The sequence below is a fragment of the Mauremys mutica genome, chromosome 1, assembly GCF_020497125.1.
Source record: "Mauremys mutica isolate MM-2020 ecotype Southern chromosome 1, ASM2049712v1, whole genome shotgun sequence".
Lineage (NCBI taxonomy): Eukaryota > Metazoa > Chordata > Testudines > Geoemydidae > Mauremys > Mauremys mutica.
The window spans coordinates 309,177,109-309,193,086 of NC_059072.1; the positions used below are offsets into that span (position 1 = coordinate 309,177,109).

General features: G+C 51.2%; 1 protein-coding gene across 4 annotated transcripts in view; it reads right to left on the bottom strand.

Moving 5' to 3' along the window:
- Nucleotides 1–15,978, bottom strand: part of CKAP2 (cytoskeleton associated protein 2) — a 60,713-nt gene that overhangs the window by 26,184 nt on the left and 18,551 nt on the right. The window contains exon 1 of one of the 4 annotated variants that reach the window (XM_045014722.1): nucleotides 1,742–1,902. The exons of the other annotated variants lie outside the window; for them this stretch is intronic. Within the exon in view, the coding sequence (XP_044870657.1) occupies nucleotides 1,742–1,802 (61 nt within the window). The 5' untranslated portion in view covers nucleotides 1,803–1,902. Of the gene's footprint in view, nucleotides 1–1,741; nucleotides 1,903–15,978 lie in introns of those variants that run through there. 4 annotated transcript variants of the gene reach the window in all.

Genomic DNA, 15,978 nt, shown 5'->3' on the forward strand with positions numbered 1-15,978 from the left:
AGGGCGGCAGGCAGGATAGGATTCAAAGAGCCGCAAGGTGAAATGGGCACTATCCTCTCCAGTCCCTGGCATGCAGCAGCAGTGGGCCAAGTGCACTTGCAACAAGACAATGGGAGCATGTGGCCTGCTTTGCCTTCACAAGTCCGTCCTGCTCTCACTCCAGCAGGAGGGTATGGGGGGCAGGCAGGATTGTGAAGGCAGAGAGTGCGGGGCCCTCATGCCAAAGCTGGAGCACAGGGAGGTGGGTTAAAGCAGCTTAGCCTCCCCTCCACGCAAGAGAGCCCACAGAGCTGCCAGCCGCAGCCTCCCTCCCTTCTCTCCAGAGGGAGCAGCACCTCTGCCCTGGAAAACCTGCAGCCCGCTCTCTGAGGAGCATGCCGTGTGCAAGCCAGCTGGCTTGCACCACACTGACAGCACAGCTCATCCCCAGTGGGTGGAGGGGAGGGCTTACACTTCCAGCCTTCCACTCTCCTTCTGGCTGCTGCAGTGCAATCTACAAGACAGAGGAGCTAGTACTGTAATAATGTGCATACCAACACAGCAATCTGTACAATTATTGATTCACCATCAAAGGACTTCACTGGCTTTCTAAATGGCAGGAGTCAGAGAGCAATTCACTGGGAGCATGGTTCTTATCTACATCCTCCCTACAGGTTTCAGAGTAGTAGCCGTGTTAGTCTGTATCTGCAAAAAGAACAGGAGTACTTGTGGCACCTCAGGCCTGGTCCACACTGGGGGGCAGTGTCGAGGTAAGATACGCAACTTCAGCTACGGGAATACCGTAGCTGAAGTCGAAGTATCTTATCTCGACTTATCTCCCGTCCTCACCACTCGGGACCGACGTCCGCAGCTCCCCCGTCAACTCCGCTACCGCCACTCGCTCTGGTGGAGTTCCGGAGTCGACGAGAGCGCGTTCAGGGATCGATATATCGCGTCTAGATGAGACGCGATATATCAATCCCCACAAAATCGATTGCTACTCGCCGACGGTAGTCTGGACGTACCCATAGAGACTAATTAGACTCTTCCAGTTGGTATGGGTACTTCCACCTTTTCATGTTCTCTGTATGTATAAATATCTCCTGTCTGCGTGTTCCATTCTATGCATCCGAAGAAGTGGGCTGTAGCCCACGAAAGCTTATGCTGAAATACATTTGTTAGTCTCTATTGTGCCACAAGTACTCCCATCCTCCCTACAGTCTGCGATCTGCAGTCTACCTCTTGATTGTTATCTGGTCTTATTTTAGGCACTGCTTTTCGGCCCCCCAGGCTGCCGCCTAGTACTTGCACCGGCCCTGGTCACATGTTCACACTCGCTAGAAAAGAGTGTTAAGAAGTTGATTCAGTGTAAACAAAGCAGATGTTTCCATATGAACCAAGAGGCTGCCCCGCCTTTTCAGCCACAGTTGACGGACCCTGCCCCTGCCCCTGCCCCTGGCTCGTTTCTCTGTGTTGTGGGATCCTGCGGGACTGTGGGCCTGGTGCGTCTCACCCGCCTCGGCAGCTGTGCGGGTTTCAGACCCGGATCCGCCCGCCTCTCACGACCGCTATGCGACCCACCGGCTGCCGTGGGGGGTGGTTCAGGGGCTGGGCAGAGCCAGGTCCGGGCGGGACGGGTCCCTGAGCAGGGGGCGAGGGGGTGGCTGGGTCCGTCCCGCGGGGGCCCTGGGCCAGCAGCACCTGCGGGCGAGCCCGGCTCCGGGGCGGCTCCAGGGCCCCGCCGGGGGGGCGCGGCCCTTACCTCTGTAGGCCGGCTCGGCTCTCCGGGTGGCCGGGAGCTGCGGGGGGAGGCGGCCGCTCATCGCCGCGGACGATATAAAGGGCGGGAGCCACAGAACAGCTGCGCCGCCGCCGCCGCCACCCGCTCCGCCGTTTGAATTAGGCGGCCGGTACAGGACGGAACCACCTCCTGCCTCGGCCCGGCCGCGAGACTTGAACTGGCCAATGGGCTCGGTCCCTGGGAGAGGCGGGGCCGCGCCGCCCGACGCAGCGCGCATGAGCAGTGCCACGACCGGCGGCGGCGGGGGGGGCTACTTGAGAGAGGTTTGAAACTAAACAGCTGCTGGGTTCTGGGTTGCTCCCATGGCCATAATCGGTGGGTCTCAAACTTTTTTTAAGTGGCAACCCCTTTCACATCACAAGTGTATGAGTGTGCCCCCCCCCAATAAATTAACCCCCCTTTTAACTATATTTAACACCATTATAAATGCTAGAGGCAAGCGGGGCTTGCGGTGGAGGTTGTCAGCTCACAACCCCCCATGTAATGACCTTGTGACCCCCTGAGGTATGAATAGCACTGTAAACCATGAGGCATTAGAGTAGGGAAAGTACATTAAAAAGGCACACACACAGAGTTTATGGTCAGAAGACAGATTCTCAATCCCGTGTTAAGGGGGCATTTGCAATTATCCACAGACAGTTTACTTTCACAGATAACTGGCTGCTTGTATATCTCTATTACAGTCCACTAAGGCTATGTCTACACTGCATACCTTACAGTGGCATGGGTAGCTGTTCCTGTGTAGCCGTTCTTTCCTGACAGGAGACAGCTCTCCTGCCGGCAAAATAAAACTAGCCCCAACAAGCGGCGGTAGCTCTTTTTGTCAGTAAAACTTTTGTCTGTCCATGATTTTTCCTTGCCTTCACAGATGGGCCATTGGAGAGTGGCAGCTACTCTTTGCTGCCCAGCTTGGAAGGTAGTGCCGCCTCCAGCAGTGGCACAGAAGGAAGGGTGGCAACAGCGTCCCCAGGGCCGGTGCAAGGATGTTTCGCGCCATAGGCAAAACTTCCACCTTACGCCCCCCCCACGCCTCCACCCTGAGGCACCCCCCTCCGCCCTGAGGCACCCCCCCTGCCCCAGCTCACCCCGGCTCTGCGCACAAGCGCTAGCACGCCATCACTGCTTCACTTCTCCCGCCTCCCAGGCTTGCGGCGCCTAAGCTGATTGAAGCAGCTCACCCCTGCCCTGCCTCCTCCCCGAGCACGCCGTGGCTGCTTCACTTCTCCCGCCTCCCAGGCTTGCAACGCCAATCAGCTTAGGCACCGCAAGCCTGGGAGGCGGGAGAAGTGAAGCAGCCACAGCATGCTCAAGGAGGAGGCGGAGCAGGGGTGAGCTGGGGCGAGGAGTTCCCCTGCATGCTGCCCCCCACCTTACTTGCTGCAGGCAGCCCTCCCCGCACTCCCCTGCCCTAGCTCCCTCCGCCTAAATGCCAGCAGTGACCAGGCCGCTGAAGATCCAGCCGCTGCGGTCACTGCCGAAGAAAATGGTGCCCCTGGCGACCGCCTAGGTCGCCTAAATGGTTGCACCGGCCCTGAGCATCCCTAGCTAATCCGGGGCCCTACGCAGCCTCCCCGTGGGAGGAGGGCACGGAGCTGGCTTGGAGGACGGGGGGAACCACCCCCCAGCACTCACCTGCTGCACTCCTCCGGGGCAGGAAGGGGTGGGGCTGGGGCAGGAAGAAGCGGGGCTGGGGTGGGGAAAGGGTGGGGCGGGGCAGAAAGAGGCAGGGCTGGGGCAGGGTGGAGGTGGGAAGACACAGGGCAGGGCCTGGAGCAGCATGCAGCTGCGCAGGACACCAGGAAATTTGGTGCCCTAAATTTCCTGGTGCCCTTCGCTATGCAGCTGCATACTTTGCATATGGGTAGGGACAGCCCTGGGTGGCAATACCATACCATGCCTCCCATCCTTCTGTGCTGTTGCTAGTGGTGGTGCTGACTTCTGAGCTGGGTGACCTGCCAGTGACCTCTGCTGTCCGGCCACTCAGCTTGGAAGGTAAAGCCATCACCACCACTGGTGCAGAAGAAAGGGTGGCAATACCATACAATGCCACCCTACCTTCTATGCAGCTGCTGATGGTGGCACTGCCTTATGAGCTGGGCACCCAGCCTGTGGCTGCCGCTCCCCAGCCACCCATCTTGGAGGGCAGCCCAGCTGTGCGGCATAGGTGCTGACTTTTGGTTTTGCCGGTGGGTGTCCTCCCTAGGCCCCACCCCCACTCTGCCCCTTCCCCCGCCTGCCCACCACTCACTCCTCTCCACCCCCTCTCTGTATATTAGGATGCACCTAACATGGCCATAATGACAGGATTCACATTGGAGAAAAAAGGTGGGTGAGAGAATATTTTATTGGACCAGCTTCTGTTGGTGATGGAGACAAGCTTTGGAGCTTTCACAGAACTCTTCCTCAGGAAGAAGAACTCTGTGAAAGCTCCAAAGCTTGTCTCTCTCTCTCTCACCAACAAAAGATGCTCCAATAAAAGATATTACCTCACTCACCTTGTCTCTCTAATTTCCTGAGAACAACAGGGCTACAACAACACAGCATACCAAAATGCAGGATTCACATGAACAGCACAGAATGACCATCACACCAGGGCACTATTTTCAGGATTCATCTTAGCATAATGTCATCATTACACCAAGGAAATAGCACTACCAGCACAATGAGATAAATATAGCCACATGTGCATGCCAAAAATTCACAGTACAAGCACACACTGGGATCCCCACAGCAGGATAGTGGTGTCAGTTTAGTTCTCAGTTTAGTGGGGATACACTCAGGGACTGAGTCCAAGGGCACCTGCAAATAGCTGTACTAACAGCAGAATCTACACTGGCCCGATAGGAGGCATTGCACATCAGGGCACTAATTCCCAATCCCAGTGGGATCCAGGCACCAGGTCTTTAGTACCAGAATTTGTATTCCCAGGAGAGTCGGATGGAATTATAGAAGTTACAGGGGGAGAGAGAGATGCACAGCTCTTTCCCCCCTCTGTGAACATCCTGGCTCAGTCCATCTCCCTGCCAATGCAGGGCTGATCCTTACTGCATGTTTTGTCCAGTCTCCTTTTAAAAGTCCCAAGCCTTGGAGTTTCTAGCTGTGACACTCTGTACCAGGGGTTCTCAAACTGGGGGTTGGGACCCCTCAGGGGGTTGCGAGATTATTACATGGGGGGTTGCGAGCTGTCAACCTCCACCCCAAACCCCGCTTTGCCTCCAGCATTTATAATGGTGTTAAATATATAAAAAGTGTTTTTAATTTATAAGGGGGGCAGTCACACTCAGAGGCTTCCTGTGTGAAAGAGGTCACCAGTACAAAAGTTTGAGAGCCACTGCTCTATACCTCAGGGGAGTGGCGTGCTGTGCTCTGTAAGTCCCGTATTCATTATTTGTATATATTCTTTATATTTCATATAAAGCATGCCATGTAAGGTATCATGGGAAAGATTATGATTTGCTGAAACCCACCGTTCTCTCAAAATATGTATATCATTAAAGTGTATAAAGTTATGAGATTGTGCTGTATGGTGTTAATGAAATATGCTGCAAATTTGGGAGTAGCCCAGAAGGCAACTCCCCAGAAACAACAAGGCACTTGACCAAATGGCTGGGTGGATGTTACACAACCATCACCAGCCACTGTGCAGCAAATGAATGACAATTAGCAATTCAATGATCACCACCAGAGAATTACTCGACCCTGGGACTCAGCAATGCCCCCCTCGCCCCAACATGATGCTTGGACTTGTGTTTTCTGGAGCACATGTGTGGGAATGTATTGCTAACTTGGCGGATGGGAGTGTGGGAAGCTAAGGCATGTAGGCTTCAAGGACGGGCTAATTAGGCTGTGAGCTGTGTAGTGAGATGCTGGCCTTGGCTGGTTCTCACTGCTAGTAGGCCGTAAACAGGATAATAAATCAGAAGGTTGTACAGGATGACAATTATCCAATGAAGTTATAGCTATGCCTATGTGTAATTTATTAACCAATTAGCAATTGCTTGATTGCTTGCCATAATTGTATATAAGAAGTATGCTGGAGAGAAATAAATGACTCTGCTACCAATCACATTGGTTGTTGGGCTTTGTCCATGCCCGCACGAGACGCACTGAGATGCAACAAATGGTGACCCCGACGTGATTCGAATCGGATTGAGTCGTTGTCCTGAACCAGGCGGAAGAGCCGCTGCAGGAGTACTGGAGAAGGGCCAGCTCCTGGGCGTCCGAAAGAGAGGCGCATCTGAGCTCAGAGGTGAGCGGCTAATATGGGTACCGCTGCATCAGCGGAAGAAAAAACGGTGCATGAGTATTTGATACGCATCGCGGAACGGCAGGGAGAAAAGCTCCCCTCTGATATGTTATCCCGCCTGCTACGGTGGGGACAGAGAAGGGGACTTTTCGTTAAGCCGAGTACAATTTTTGATAAAACTGTTTGGGAGCGGCTAGGCTCCGAGCTTTGGGAGTCGGTGACTCAGGGCGATAAGGAAGCCTTCTCCCTGAGTCAAGTATGGAATAAAACAAGGAAGATAGTAGAGACTCTCGCGGCCGAGGCAGGAGTGCAGGCGGCCCTTTCTGAGATAACACAGAAGCTTTTATTGCACATCATGAACCGACAGGGGGAAAAGATCTCCCCTGCTGCACTGACTCACTTATTAAGGAAAGAGGGGGAGCCGTGGAGGCTCCTCCTGACCGCCCTTCAGGCACAGGACGAGGAGGTGCTCTGCTGGAAGCGAGCCCTGGACGGGAAGATGTTGGAGTGCACGGCGCAGGCAGAGGCTCGTGCCGTGGCCCCGGAGGTCGTTTGGACCTACAAGCAAGTAAGTTGTTTTGGCAGGAACCTGGAGAAGGCGTCCTACGCTGGCTGGTCTAAGCCTGGGACAATGCCGAGAAAACCGTTATGCTTCTCCGGTATAAGCTGCAACAGCTGGGTGTTCTGACACAGGATTCACAGATTAAAAGAAGCCAAGCAGGGAAGGAAAAAGAACAGAATGAGTTAACCGAAGAAATCTTTCTGGCCCCGGTCAAGGACACATGGCTCACAGCTAAGACTTGGCGGACAGCCAAGACAAAGGGGGGCTTGACTGGGCCCAAAAAGCTGTGAGAGCTGAAAAACCCTACCAGGCACTAACGGAATGTGTTAGCTGTTTCTTCTCACAGGTATGGAAGAGCTGCCCAAAGATCCTAGCAGCCCTGCCACTTTTTGGAACCAGAAGACTGACTGCTTGGACCCATGATTTTTACTGCAAAAAGACCCCTTCACATCAGGAGAATTTTCCTACTGATGATTGGCCTATTTTTTTTTAGCTCCATTGTGCTTCTAAACAGCAGGAAAAAAGGACAAGGTGACGTGCTGGCTAACCTCTCCCTTGTCCGCTGCAGCCCCCATTGTGTTATTGGATTTTTTTTTTTTGAAAGAAGCAAAACCACTACAGGGTGATGTGCTGGTGACCTTTCCCCCGTAGAAGCTGAACCACGACGGTGGTGGAAAAGAAGAAAAAACACTCATATCACTGACATTGCCAAAGTCCAGAAATTCCTGACTAAAAGGACATTGAGAACTGACCCTGGTGAAGAAACAAAGAATTGTACACTGGCAGGAAGAAATTTGGGACTCCTGCTGAGAAATGTGGTATTAATTGGATTTTGGGGTTTATTTTACAGGCTGCGCCCTGTGTTCTGGAGAAAAAAAATTTTTTTTAGCATGTATTGCCCTCCCTAATTGGATTGTAAATGATATTGCCCTTATTTAGTTTTTTATTGTTGGAGCTCCGCTAATTTAAGTACAGGCTGGAGTTGGTGAGTTACATGTCATTTCCGCCATTGGTTTTAGGATTCAAAGGCCACTGGCAGAGATGGTATGGGCTATTACTGAGGCTAGGAAAGCATTGCAGTGGGAGCTAGTACGTTTAAAATCCTGAATGACCAGCTGATGGCCATTCAGAGTGATTTTGAGCACCAGGATGGCCCACTGCCCTTACAGATACATTAGGAGTACCATCTGATCTGGGGTTGTAGAGACATACTTGGACACTGTCTCGGTGGAAGTGTGAATATTCACAGTGCTCCTCCCCAGCATGTGGACCGGTTGGGGGGTGAGGGCTCTCATATACCGAATCCTGCCGGGTCCATGGGGAGGATATATGTGGAACTAATTACCCCCTCATTACTAACCCCAGCTTTCTAGAGTTTAATTGTTTTTAAAGTTTGAGAAAACTCAGCCAAAAGTTTGTTGAGTATTCTCAAAGGGGGGAGGAGTTGGTGTTACTAGGCATAAATCTAGGTAACTTGGGAGGATGGCTTTGGGCCTGTGTGACCCAAAGTACCTTTATGTAAAGTGCTTTTGTTAGCCTTACCTGAATTTTGTAATGTCTTGTGTTATGTGCTGACTATTGGCAGTTGCAAGACTGTTTGATACTAGATGTAGCCAATATTAAATGAGATAGGCGGAAAGTAGATGTTGTAATTAAAGTTATATGCATGAGAATGTAGCCCCCACGGTGGGAAAGTACAGATAACTGTTCACAGAAGAGACCAGAAGGGTGGGGGCTAGTTTAGAAATACACCCTCCTAGTTAAACCGATAGTGGAATAAGTTGGTACCCATGGAAGCAACGGTTTAGCAAGAGGAAAAAAGGATCGGGCCCAGGCGGGCAAGCAACAGACAAAAGCTTGGAAAGCTGGTTGGAAACTTTTGAGGGTGTAGTGGAAAGAAACGGTAATTAAGCACAAGCTTGGGAATTTTAAATATTCAGGAGGATACTTGGAATGGTGATTTAAGTTGAGAAAGGTGGTTGTTGGAGTACAAGCGAGTAATTTAAGGCAGAGTAAAAAGTTAATTTTGTAGTTGCTGGAGAAAACAGCAGTTGAATTTTGTAAAGATGCTAAAGAGAAAAGTTTTTGGTGTTTTTGAAATGTTTGTAAATAAATTCAGGCGAAGAAATTAATTTGCAATCATTTGGCTATGACCAATTTTGTTAAATTAATTAAAAAATGTATACAGTGCTATGTAATTAAAATTGTATTAGGCTTTAAGGGCACTGTAAGTGATGATGTTTTCTTTTAGTGTTTAAAATCAGAAGTTAAAAGTAAAGAGCAAGCCAAAAAGCATTTGTATTAATGTTCCCCTGTTTTGCCTAAAATTAACAAGGGTATTTGTATATTTTAAGTAATGATTGATTGCCCAGTAGGGGTAGATTTGTTTTTGTTTTTTAGATAATTAAAGAAAATTAATGCCAGCTGCACAGCATTTAATATACCATGCATTTATTAATAGAGTAAAAATTAAGTTTGGTGTTTTATGTTTTGTTTTGTGGTGTTTGTTTTGTGGCCAAAATAGTTGTGTTTAATATTTTTATGAAATGGTTTGATTTGAAATTAAGCTAAAGAGTTAGATTGAAATGTAGATACTGGTTTTATTTAATTTAGAATATAAAGTGTTTGGATACATTAGAAGAAAAATTGATATGCTAAGGTTTAATGCATTTTCTTAAGTAAGAGAGAAATTTTATTGGCCAACTCTTTTATTTTGGAATGGTTATTAAAATTTGCATACCAATAGTCTTGGAAAGCAAGGATATGGTTGTAAGAATTTTGAAGGTATGTGTTGTATAAATTTATTTGATTATTTGTATTTTATGTATGCATTGCTTTAGCAATTGCAGGATATATGTATAAGCTTACGCGTGATTATAATCCTTTGTGGGACTGGCTTAATGGCCTTGGCTGGCCCACTTGGGTTATTTTTCTTCTCCATATGGGAATGCTGGTGCTTGTATTGCTAGATTAGCTTAAGGTTATGCTGCTGTTGTTGTACTGGAGCGCTTGAGAAAACGAGGGGAGGAATGTAGGAGGCTAGGGAACCACGGAAGATATTGTTACGGTTTATTTAGGCAGCTGGTGTTTTTATTTGCCTTTTAGTTTTGGCTTGTAATAGATTGTAGTAATGTGATGCTATGAGCTGGGAATGTATTGCTAATGCCTTCCCCTTTTTTTTTTGATTTTGAGAAAAGGGGGGAGATGTGGGAATGTATTGCTAACTTGGCGGATGGGAGTGTGGGAAGCTAAGGCATGTAGGCTTCAAGGACGGGCTAATTAGGCTGTGAGCTGTGTAGTGAGATGCTGGCCTTGGCTGGTTCTCACTGCTAGTAGGCCGTAAACAGGATAATAAATCAGAAGGTTGTACAGGATGACAATTATCCAATGAAGTTATAGCTATGCCTATGTGTAATTTATTAACCAATTAGCAATTGCTTGATTGCTTGCCATAATTGTATATAAGAAGTATGCTGGAGAGAAATAAATGACTCTGCTACCAATCACATTGGTTGTTGGGCTTTGTCCATGCCCGCACGAGACGCACTGAGATGCAACACACATGGACTAAACAGGAGATAGTTCCAGCCCAGGTTGGACCCCAGGGATCACACACTAGCCCTTCCCTTGGCAATCACCCAGATGCTAGAGAGGGAGACCAAGCGCACTGCATGGACATGGACACTGTCTCCGAGAGGCAAACGTCTCTGCCTGGGCAGGGAGGGCAAGCAATGGGGCACCATACCCTGCAGGAGCCCAGATGTCCCTCCCACCACCATGCCCGTCCCAGTCCAGCTGCCCGGCGGGGGCTGGTACTCTCAGTCTCTGTGCTGCGGGGGTCCAGGGGATGTTTTTGAAGACGCCTCTGACTGAGTCCCCTGCCAGATGCAGAAAGCTGGGTGGCAGCCAATGCGCCCCCCCACCCCACCCCATGCAGACGGCGACTCCACTAGCAGCCAGGTGCCAGCTCTCAGCACAGCCACCTGGGAAGGGGTTTCAGTCCCCCTCAAGCCACCCTCACCCCAAGACCCCCCTTTGAAATACACTTACCTGCTGCTGCTGCTGCTGCTGCTACTGCCTTTAGTTGGGTGAAAGATTGAAGGGAAGCTGGGAGCTGCTCAGCTGCAGAGCCACAGAAAGCAGCCTGCTGCCCACAAGAAGCAGGTAGGAGAAGGAGGCAGGGTGGCACCCAGGGTGGTGGGGTCACTCGCTGATTGGTTGGTGGCCAAATAACAGCTAAACAGCCCTGCTGGAAAGAGCTGTTTTGGCCACACTGATCAGCGCAGCAGCTGAGAGCCGGAAACAGCTGATTGGCGGCGGCTCCCGGCTCTGCAAAAAATTGCTGATCAGCTACCTGACAGCCCCGCTGAACATCTGATGGAGCCCACGGGCCTTGTAAACAATTGACTGGTGCCAGTGGGTGCTGAGCACCCACTAATTTTTTCCCCATGGGTGCTCCAGCCCTGGAGCACCGACAGAGTCGGCACCTATGTGGTGCGGAAGGAAGACTGATAATACCATACCATGCCACCATACCATGCCAAATGGGGGAGGAGGAGGGGCATGACTGCGGCTCATTCAGCTCAGTGGGGCTATCAGTCCACTCCTGCTATCCAGTAATCTGGACACTCTCTCCATTCTCTAGTCCATCAGGGGGGTTGGTAGGGGAACCCAGGCCTGCCCTCTCCACCGGGTTCCAGCTCAAGGCCCTCAAGCGTTTGCTGACTCTGACAGTGCCCTGAGCTCTTTCTTATCTTCCCTCAGGCCTCTGTAGTCTCTTCAGTCTGTTGGCCTGTTCACTCCTTTCTGGAGTGTTGTCCCTGGGTGGCTCTCTAGCAGTCTGCTGATCAGAGTTCCTTTCTCCTGCCTGCTCACTCCTCTGCTTCTCAGCCCTTTTGTCCTACCAGCTGCTGTTAGCCTGCCAATCAGCAGTGGCTAGCCGTGCCTGTATTATTAACCTTTTGGTTGCTGGGATAGCATGGAGGTACACAGGGGCGGCTCTAGGAATTGCGCTGCCCCAAGCAGGGCAGCACGCCGCGGGGGGGGACTCTGGCGGTCGCCGGTCCCGCAGCTCCGGTGGACCTCCTGCAGACGTGCCTGTGGAGGGTCCGCTGGTCCCGCAGCTCCGGTGGACCTCCTGCAGACGTGCCTGTGGAGGGTCCGCTGGTCCCGCGGCTCCGGTGGACCTCCCGCAGGCACGCCTGCGGATGCTCCACCGAAGCCGTGGGACCAGCGGACCCTCTGCAGGCATGTCTGCGGGAGGTCCACCGGAGCCGCAGGACCAGCAGACCATCTGCAGGCATGTCTGCGGGAGGTCCACCAGAGCCACCTGCCGCCCCCCGGCGGCATGCCGCCCCAAGCGCGCGCTTGGCGCGCTGGGGTCTGGAGCCGGCCCTGGAGGTACATACACCCCATGACAGGCTCCATTTTAAACACTTCCTCCAGCTTGAGCAGGTTCTGCAGGTGCAGTGGGGCAGGATCACAACAGCCCAGGACTGCTCTCTGACCCCTCCTGGGACAGTGTGGGGTTATACACACCATCCTAACAGTCATAGCCCCTGCAGAGCCTTGGCCACCTGGCGAAAGGATCAGATGGTATGGAGCTGGTGCATCACCTTGGCTGTGATGTCCTCCTGTCTTAAGAGAACAAGAACCTGTCAGAGTCTTGAATGCCCCCAGGAATCAGGGGGGATTAATGGCAACTGGAACCTGGGATGGACTCTTGTCTTCCTCTCTAGTGATCCCCAGTGCCAAACACTCTCCACCTCATTGTAGGGTGAGCTCCTGCCTCCAGTCCCTCAGTCTTCCTATGACAGATGTTCGTTGGCAGCTTTTCTTTTCAGATTTCTCTTTCTGGTTTTGGTGCCTGTATTCTTCCATTTCCATTGGTGGCTACACAGTGGGAGGAGCCCTCGCTGCATCCCTAGCCCAATAGAATAACATGGCTCCCTCCAGTGGGTGGAGTATCATGGGTGTTTGGGGAGGGGTGTGTGACAGCGCCCCCCCCCCATAAGGCTATATGGAAATATGCTTATGAATATATATATGGATCATAGAAACTCTCTTGGGAGCTGCCACCTGATGTGCCAAGACTACTTCTGCCTCAGCTTTCCTGCCCTGTCAGCTTAGGACTTCAGTGCCCTGCCTGGTTCGAGCCAGACTCACTAGCCTGCTGCAAACCTAGACCAAGGTCTGAATCACATCCCCTAACAGTTGTAGGCTTACCTGGAAGCAGCTAACAGAAGTGTTCTTGTCTTTAACACTCAGATGCCCAACTCCCAGTAGGGTCTAAACCCAAATAAATCCATTTTATCCTGTATAAAGCTTATAGAGGGTGAACAATTTATGAGTTTACCCTGTATAACACTGAGGGAGAGAGAGATGCACAGCTCTTCCCCCCACTCCCCCCTCGGGTATTAATACATACTCTGAGTTAATTAATAAGTAAAAAGTGATTTTATTAAATACAGACAATAGGATTTAAGTGGCTCCAAGTAGTAACAAAACAAAGTAAAACATGCAAGTCTATGTGTAATACAGTAAGAAACTGAATACAGATAGGATCCTCACCAGTTCCAGAACGCTTCCTTTTACAGACTAATCTTTTAGTCTGGGTCCAGCAATCACTCACACCCCTTGCAGTCACTGTCCTTTGTTCCAGTTTCTTTCAGGTATCTTTGTGGGTGGAGAGGCTCTCTCTTTAGCCAGCTGAAGACAAAATGGAGGAGTCTCCCACAGGCTTAAATAGACTTTCTCTTGTGGGTGGAGACCTCCTCCTCTCTCCTATGCAAAGTCCAGCTTCAAGATGGAGTTCTGGAGTCACCTGGGCAAGTCACATGTCCATGCATGACCCACAGTTTTTTTCAGGCAGAAGCCATTGCCCACATGGTATCTTGAATGTCTCCAGGAAGACTTCTTATGTGGATTGGAGCCTTCCAAGATGCATTGTTCCTTACGTGCTTCCTTATTGGGCACTTAACTTTGCAAATTCCTTTCTCCAGGGACTGACCAAATGCTCTACTAAGGTTATTTAGAAATCAAGCCAGTACATGCCAATATTCATAACTTTGAGTACAAAAATGATACATGCATACAAATAGGATTAATAGATTCCTTAGATCATAACCTTTACATAGATATGTTACATGGCATATGGACCACAGAACATATTCCAGTTTTGTCATATATATATTTGTAAGCATATTTCCATAAAGCCTTATGCGGGGGCGCCATCACAGGGGGTTGATCCTAATTTGGGTAAAGGGAGAAGGAGAGAGACAGACTCATCATCCAGTTGGGATCAATCTCAGAGGATTCGGTGGGTTTCAGCTGGGGTCCCATTGCCCAATGGGGTCAGTCTCAGATGGGATGGGGCTCATTTCTTCAGGGATCCTGTCACTATGCTTCTCTGTCAGTATCAGAGGGGTAGCCGTGTTAGTCTGGTTCTGTAAAAGCAGCAAAGAGTCCTGTGGCACCTGTAACGGGTTAGGATTCACCCCTGCGGCGCCTCCTGCTGGTGACTCCGGGAATTAGCTCTGTTCCAGCACTGGAGCGCCCTCTGCAGGCCGGTGATCCGCCTGTCCTCAGGCCCCCGTGTCCCTCCCTGGACCCGGTGCCCTTTCACATGGGGTGCTGGCAGTAACCCCTTTCTCTCTGGGTCTCCCCTCCTTGGGGAGCCCCCACCCTCTATCCCCACCTTGCCTCAGTATTGGCTACTGCCAGTCATTGTCTAGCCCCACACTCTGGGGCAGACTGCAGTATCAGCCTATTCATCACAGGCAAAGGGGTTTGGACCTGCTGCCTTGGCCTACCCCTGGGCTGCCCTCTGCAACCCCCAGTACCAGTTGGCCCTTCACTAGGATTGTATGGATTACAGGCGGATCACAGCCTGGAGCTTTCTAGGCTGGAGCTCCCCAGCTCCTCAGCCTTTCCCCAGCCCTGCTTCACTCAGGTATCCAGTTTCAAGCTCCCTGCAGCCAGGCCCTTCTCTCTCTGAAGGCAGAGAGAGACTGTCTGGGCTTCTGGCCTCCAGCCTTTTATAAGGGCCAGCTGTGGCCTGATTGGGGTGTGGCCCAGCTGCAGCCACTTCCCCAATCGGCCCAGCTTTTAGAGCCACAGCTCTCAAGCCCTGCCAGGCCGCTTTTAAACCCCTCAGGGCAGGAGCAGGGTCCACCCTGCTACACACCTTATAGACTAACAGATGTTTTGCAGCATGAGCTTTCGTGGGTGAATACCCACTTCTTCGGATGCAAGTAGTGGAAATTTCCAGGGGCAGGTATATATAAGCAAGCAAGAAGCAAGCTAGAGATCTCTGTCAGTGTCACTCTTCTATTGAGTCCCATTTCCAGATGGTTTTATTTACCTCTCTGATGTAGCAGCAGTTCATAGAGCTGGTAAATACCCTCCGTGGCCTGCTGAGTCACAAGGTTCCCTATTTTGTGGGACTGTGTTAAGTTTTAATGGAAGGGAATGAGAGGGGGCTCCATCAGCATTCTACTGTCAGCTCCCTGTTTCTCCTGGGCCAGGAGTCTCTCTCCCCCGAGTCCCTCTGCAGGAGACACTGCAGAAGAGCAGCTAGAGCTAGCCCATTAATTCCTTCTGCCCCCGAGGGATCCTAGTGCACAGGGATGTGGGCAGGGCCCTCCATGATGATTTGCACCACCAGCTGCTCCAGGATGACAAAAAGGGGCCCAAGGCCAGGCACGAACCTGGCTGGAGCAGGGCCTGGAGCACAGTCCCTTTAAAGGCCCAGGGTCACCACTGAACCAGGAGAAGAAGGCTTAAGTTAAGTTCAAACTCATTTTCTGCTCTGATTCTGCCTTCCCAAGCAGGACACTCCCAACCCACAGCCCCTGCGGAAGCTGATCCTACAGCATATCAGAGCCAGCGCACCTATTCCTGGAGTCAGGAAGCTAGGGTCAGAGGTCACTCACATCAAATTCATGGAGGGTGATGGTGAATCAGAATGGGGCTTTGCTGCTCCTTATGGCACTGGTTCTCTCCTGGGAGGGACACTCTGGACCTGATGCAGAAGTTGACATGCTGTGTCCCATCCTCTCCATACTCCTGATTCATGAACAGCTCATCAGAATGGAGACAGACTCCTTGCCACTCCCAGGCTCTAAAATTTTTGGCCATATGAAGGGGGTGACTGTGAGGACAAGCTCCTCCGCTCTCAGTGCCTGTAGGAGAGGTGGGCTGATTCCCTGGGGCCCTCCTGGTTCTCTAGGAAGGAGCCTGTGACTTTTCTGTGAAGATCATCTCCTGGATCTCACAGGGGCAGGGAAGGGGGTGTTGAGGATCTCACTTCCCAGGCCAGCCAGGGGCCCTGTGGTTACTGATCAATAGAACCAGACAGAGCCCTGGCTTGAAGTCTCAATTCCTTCCCCT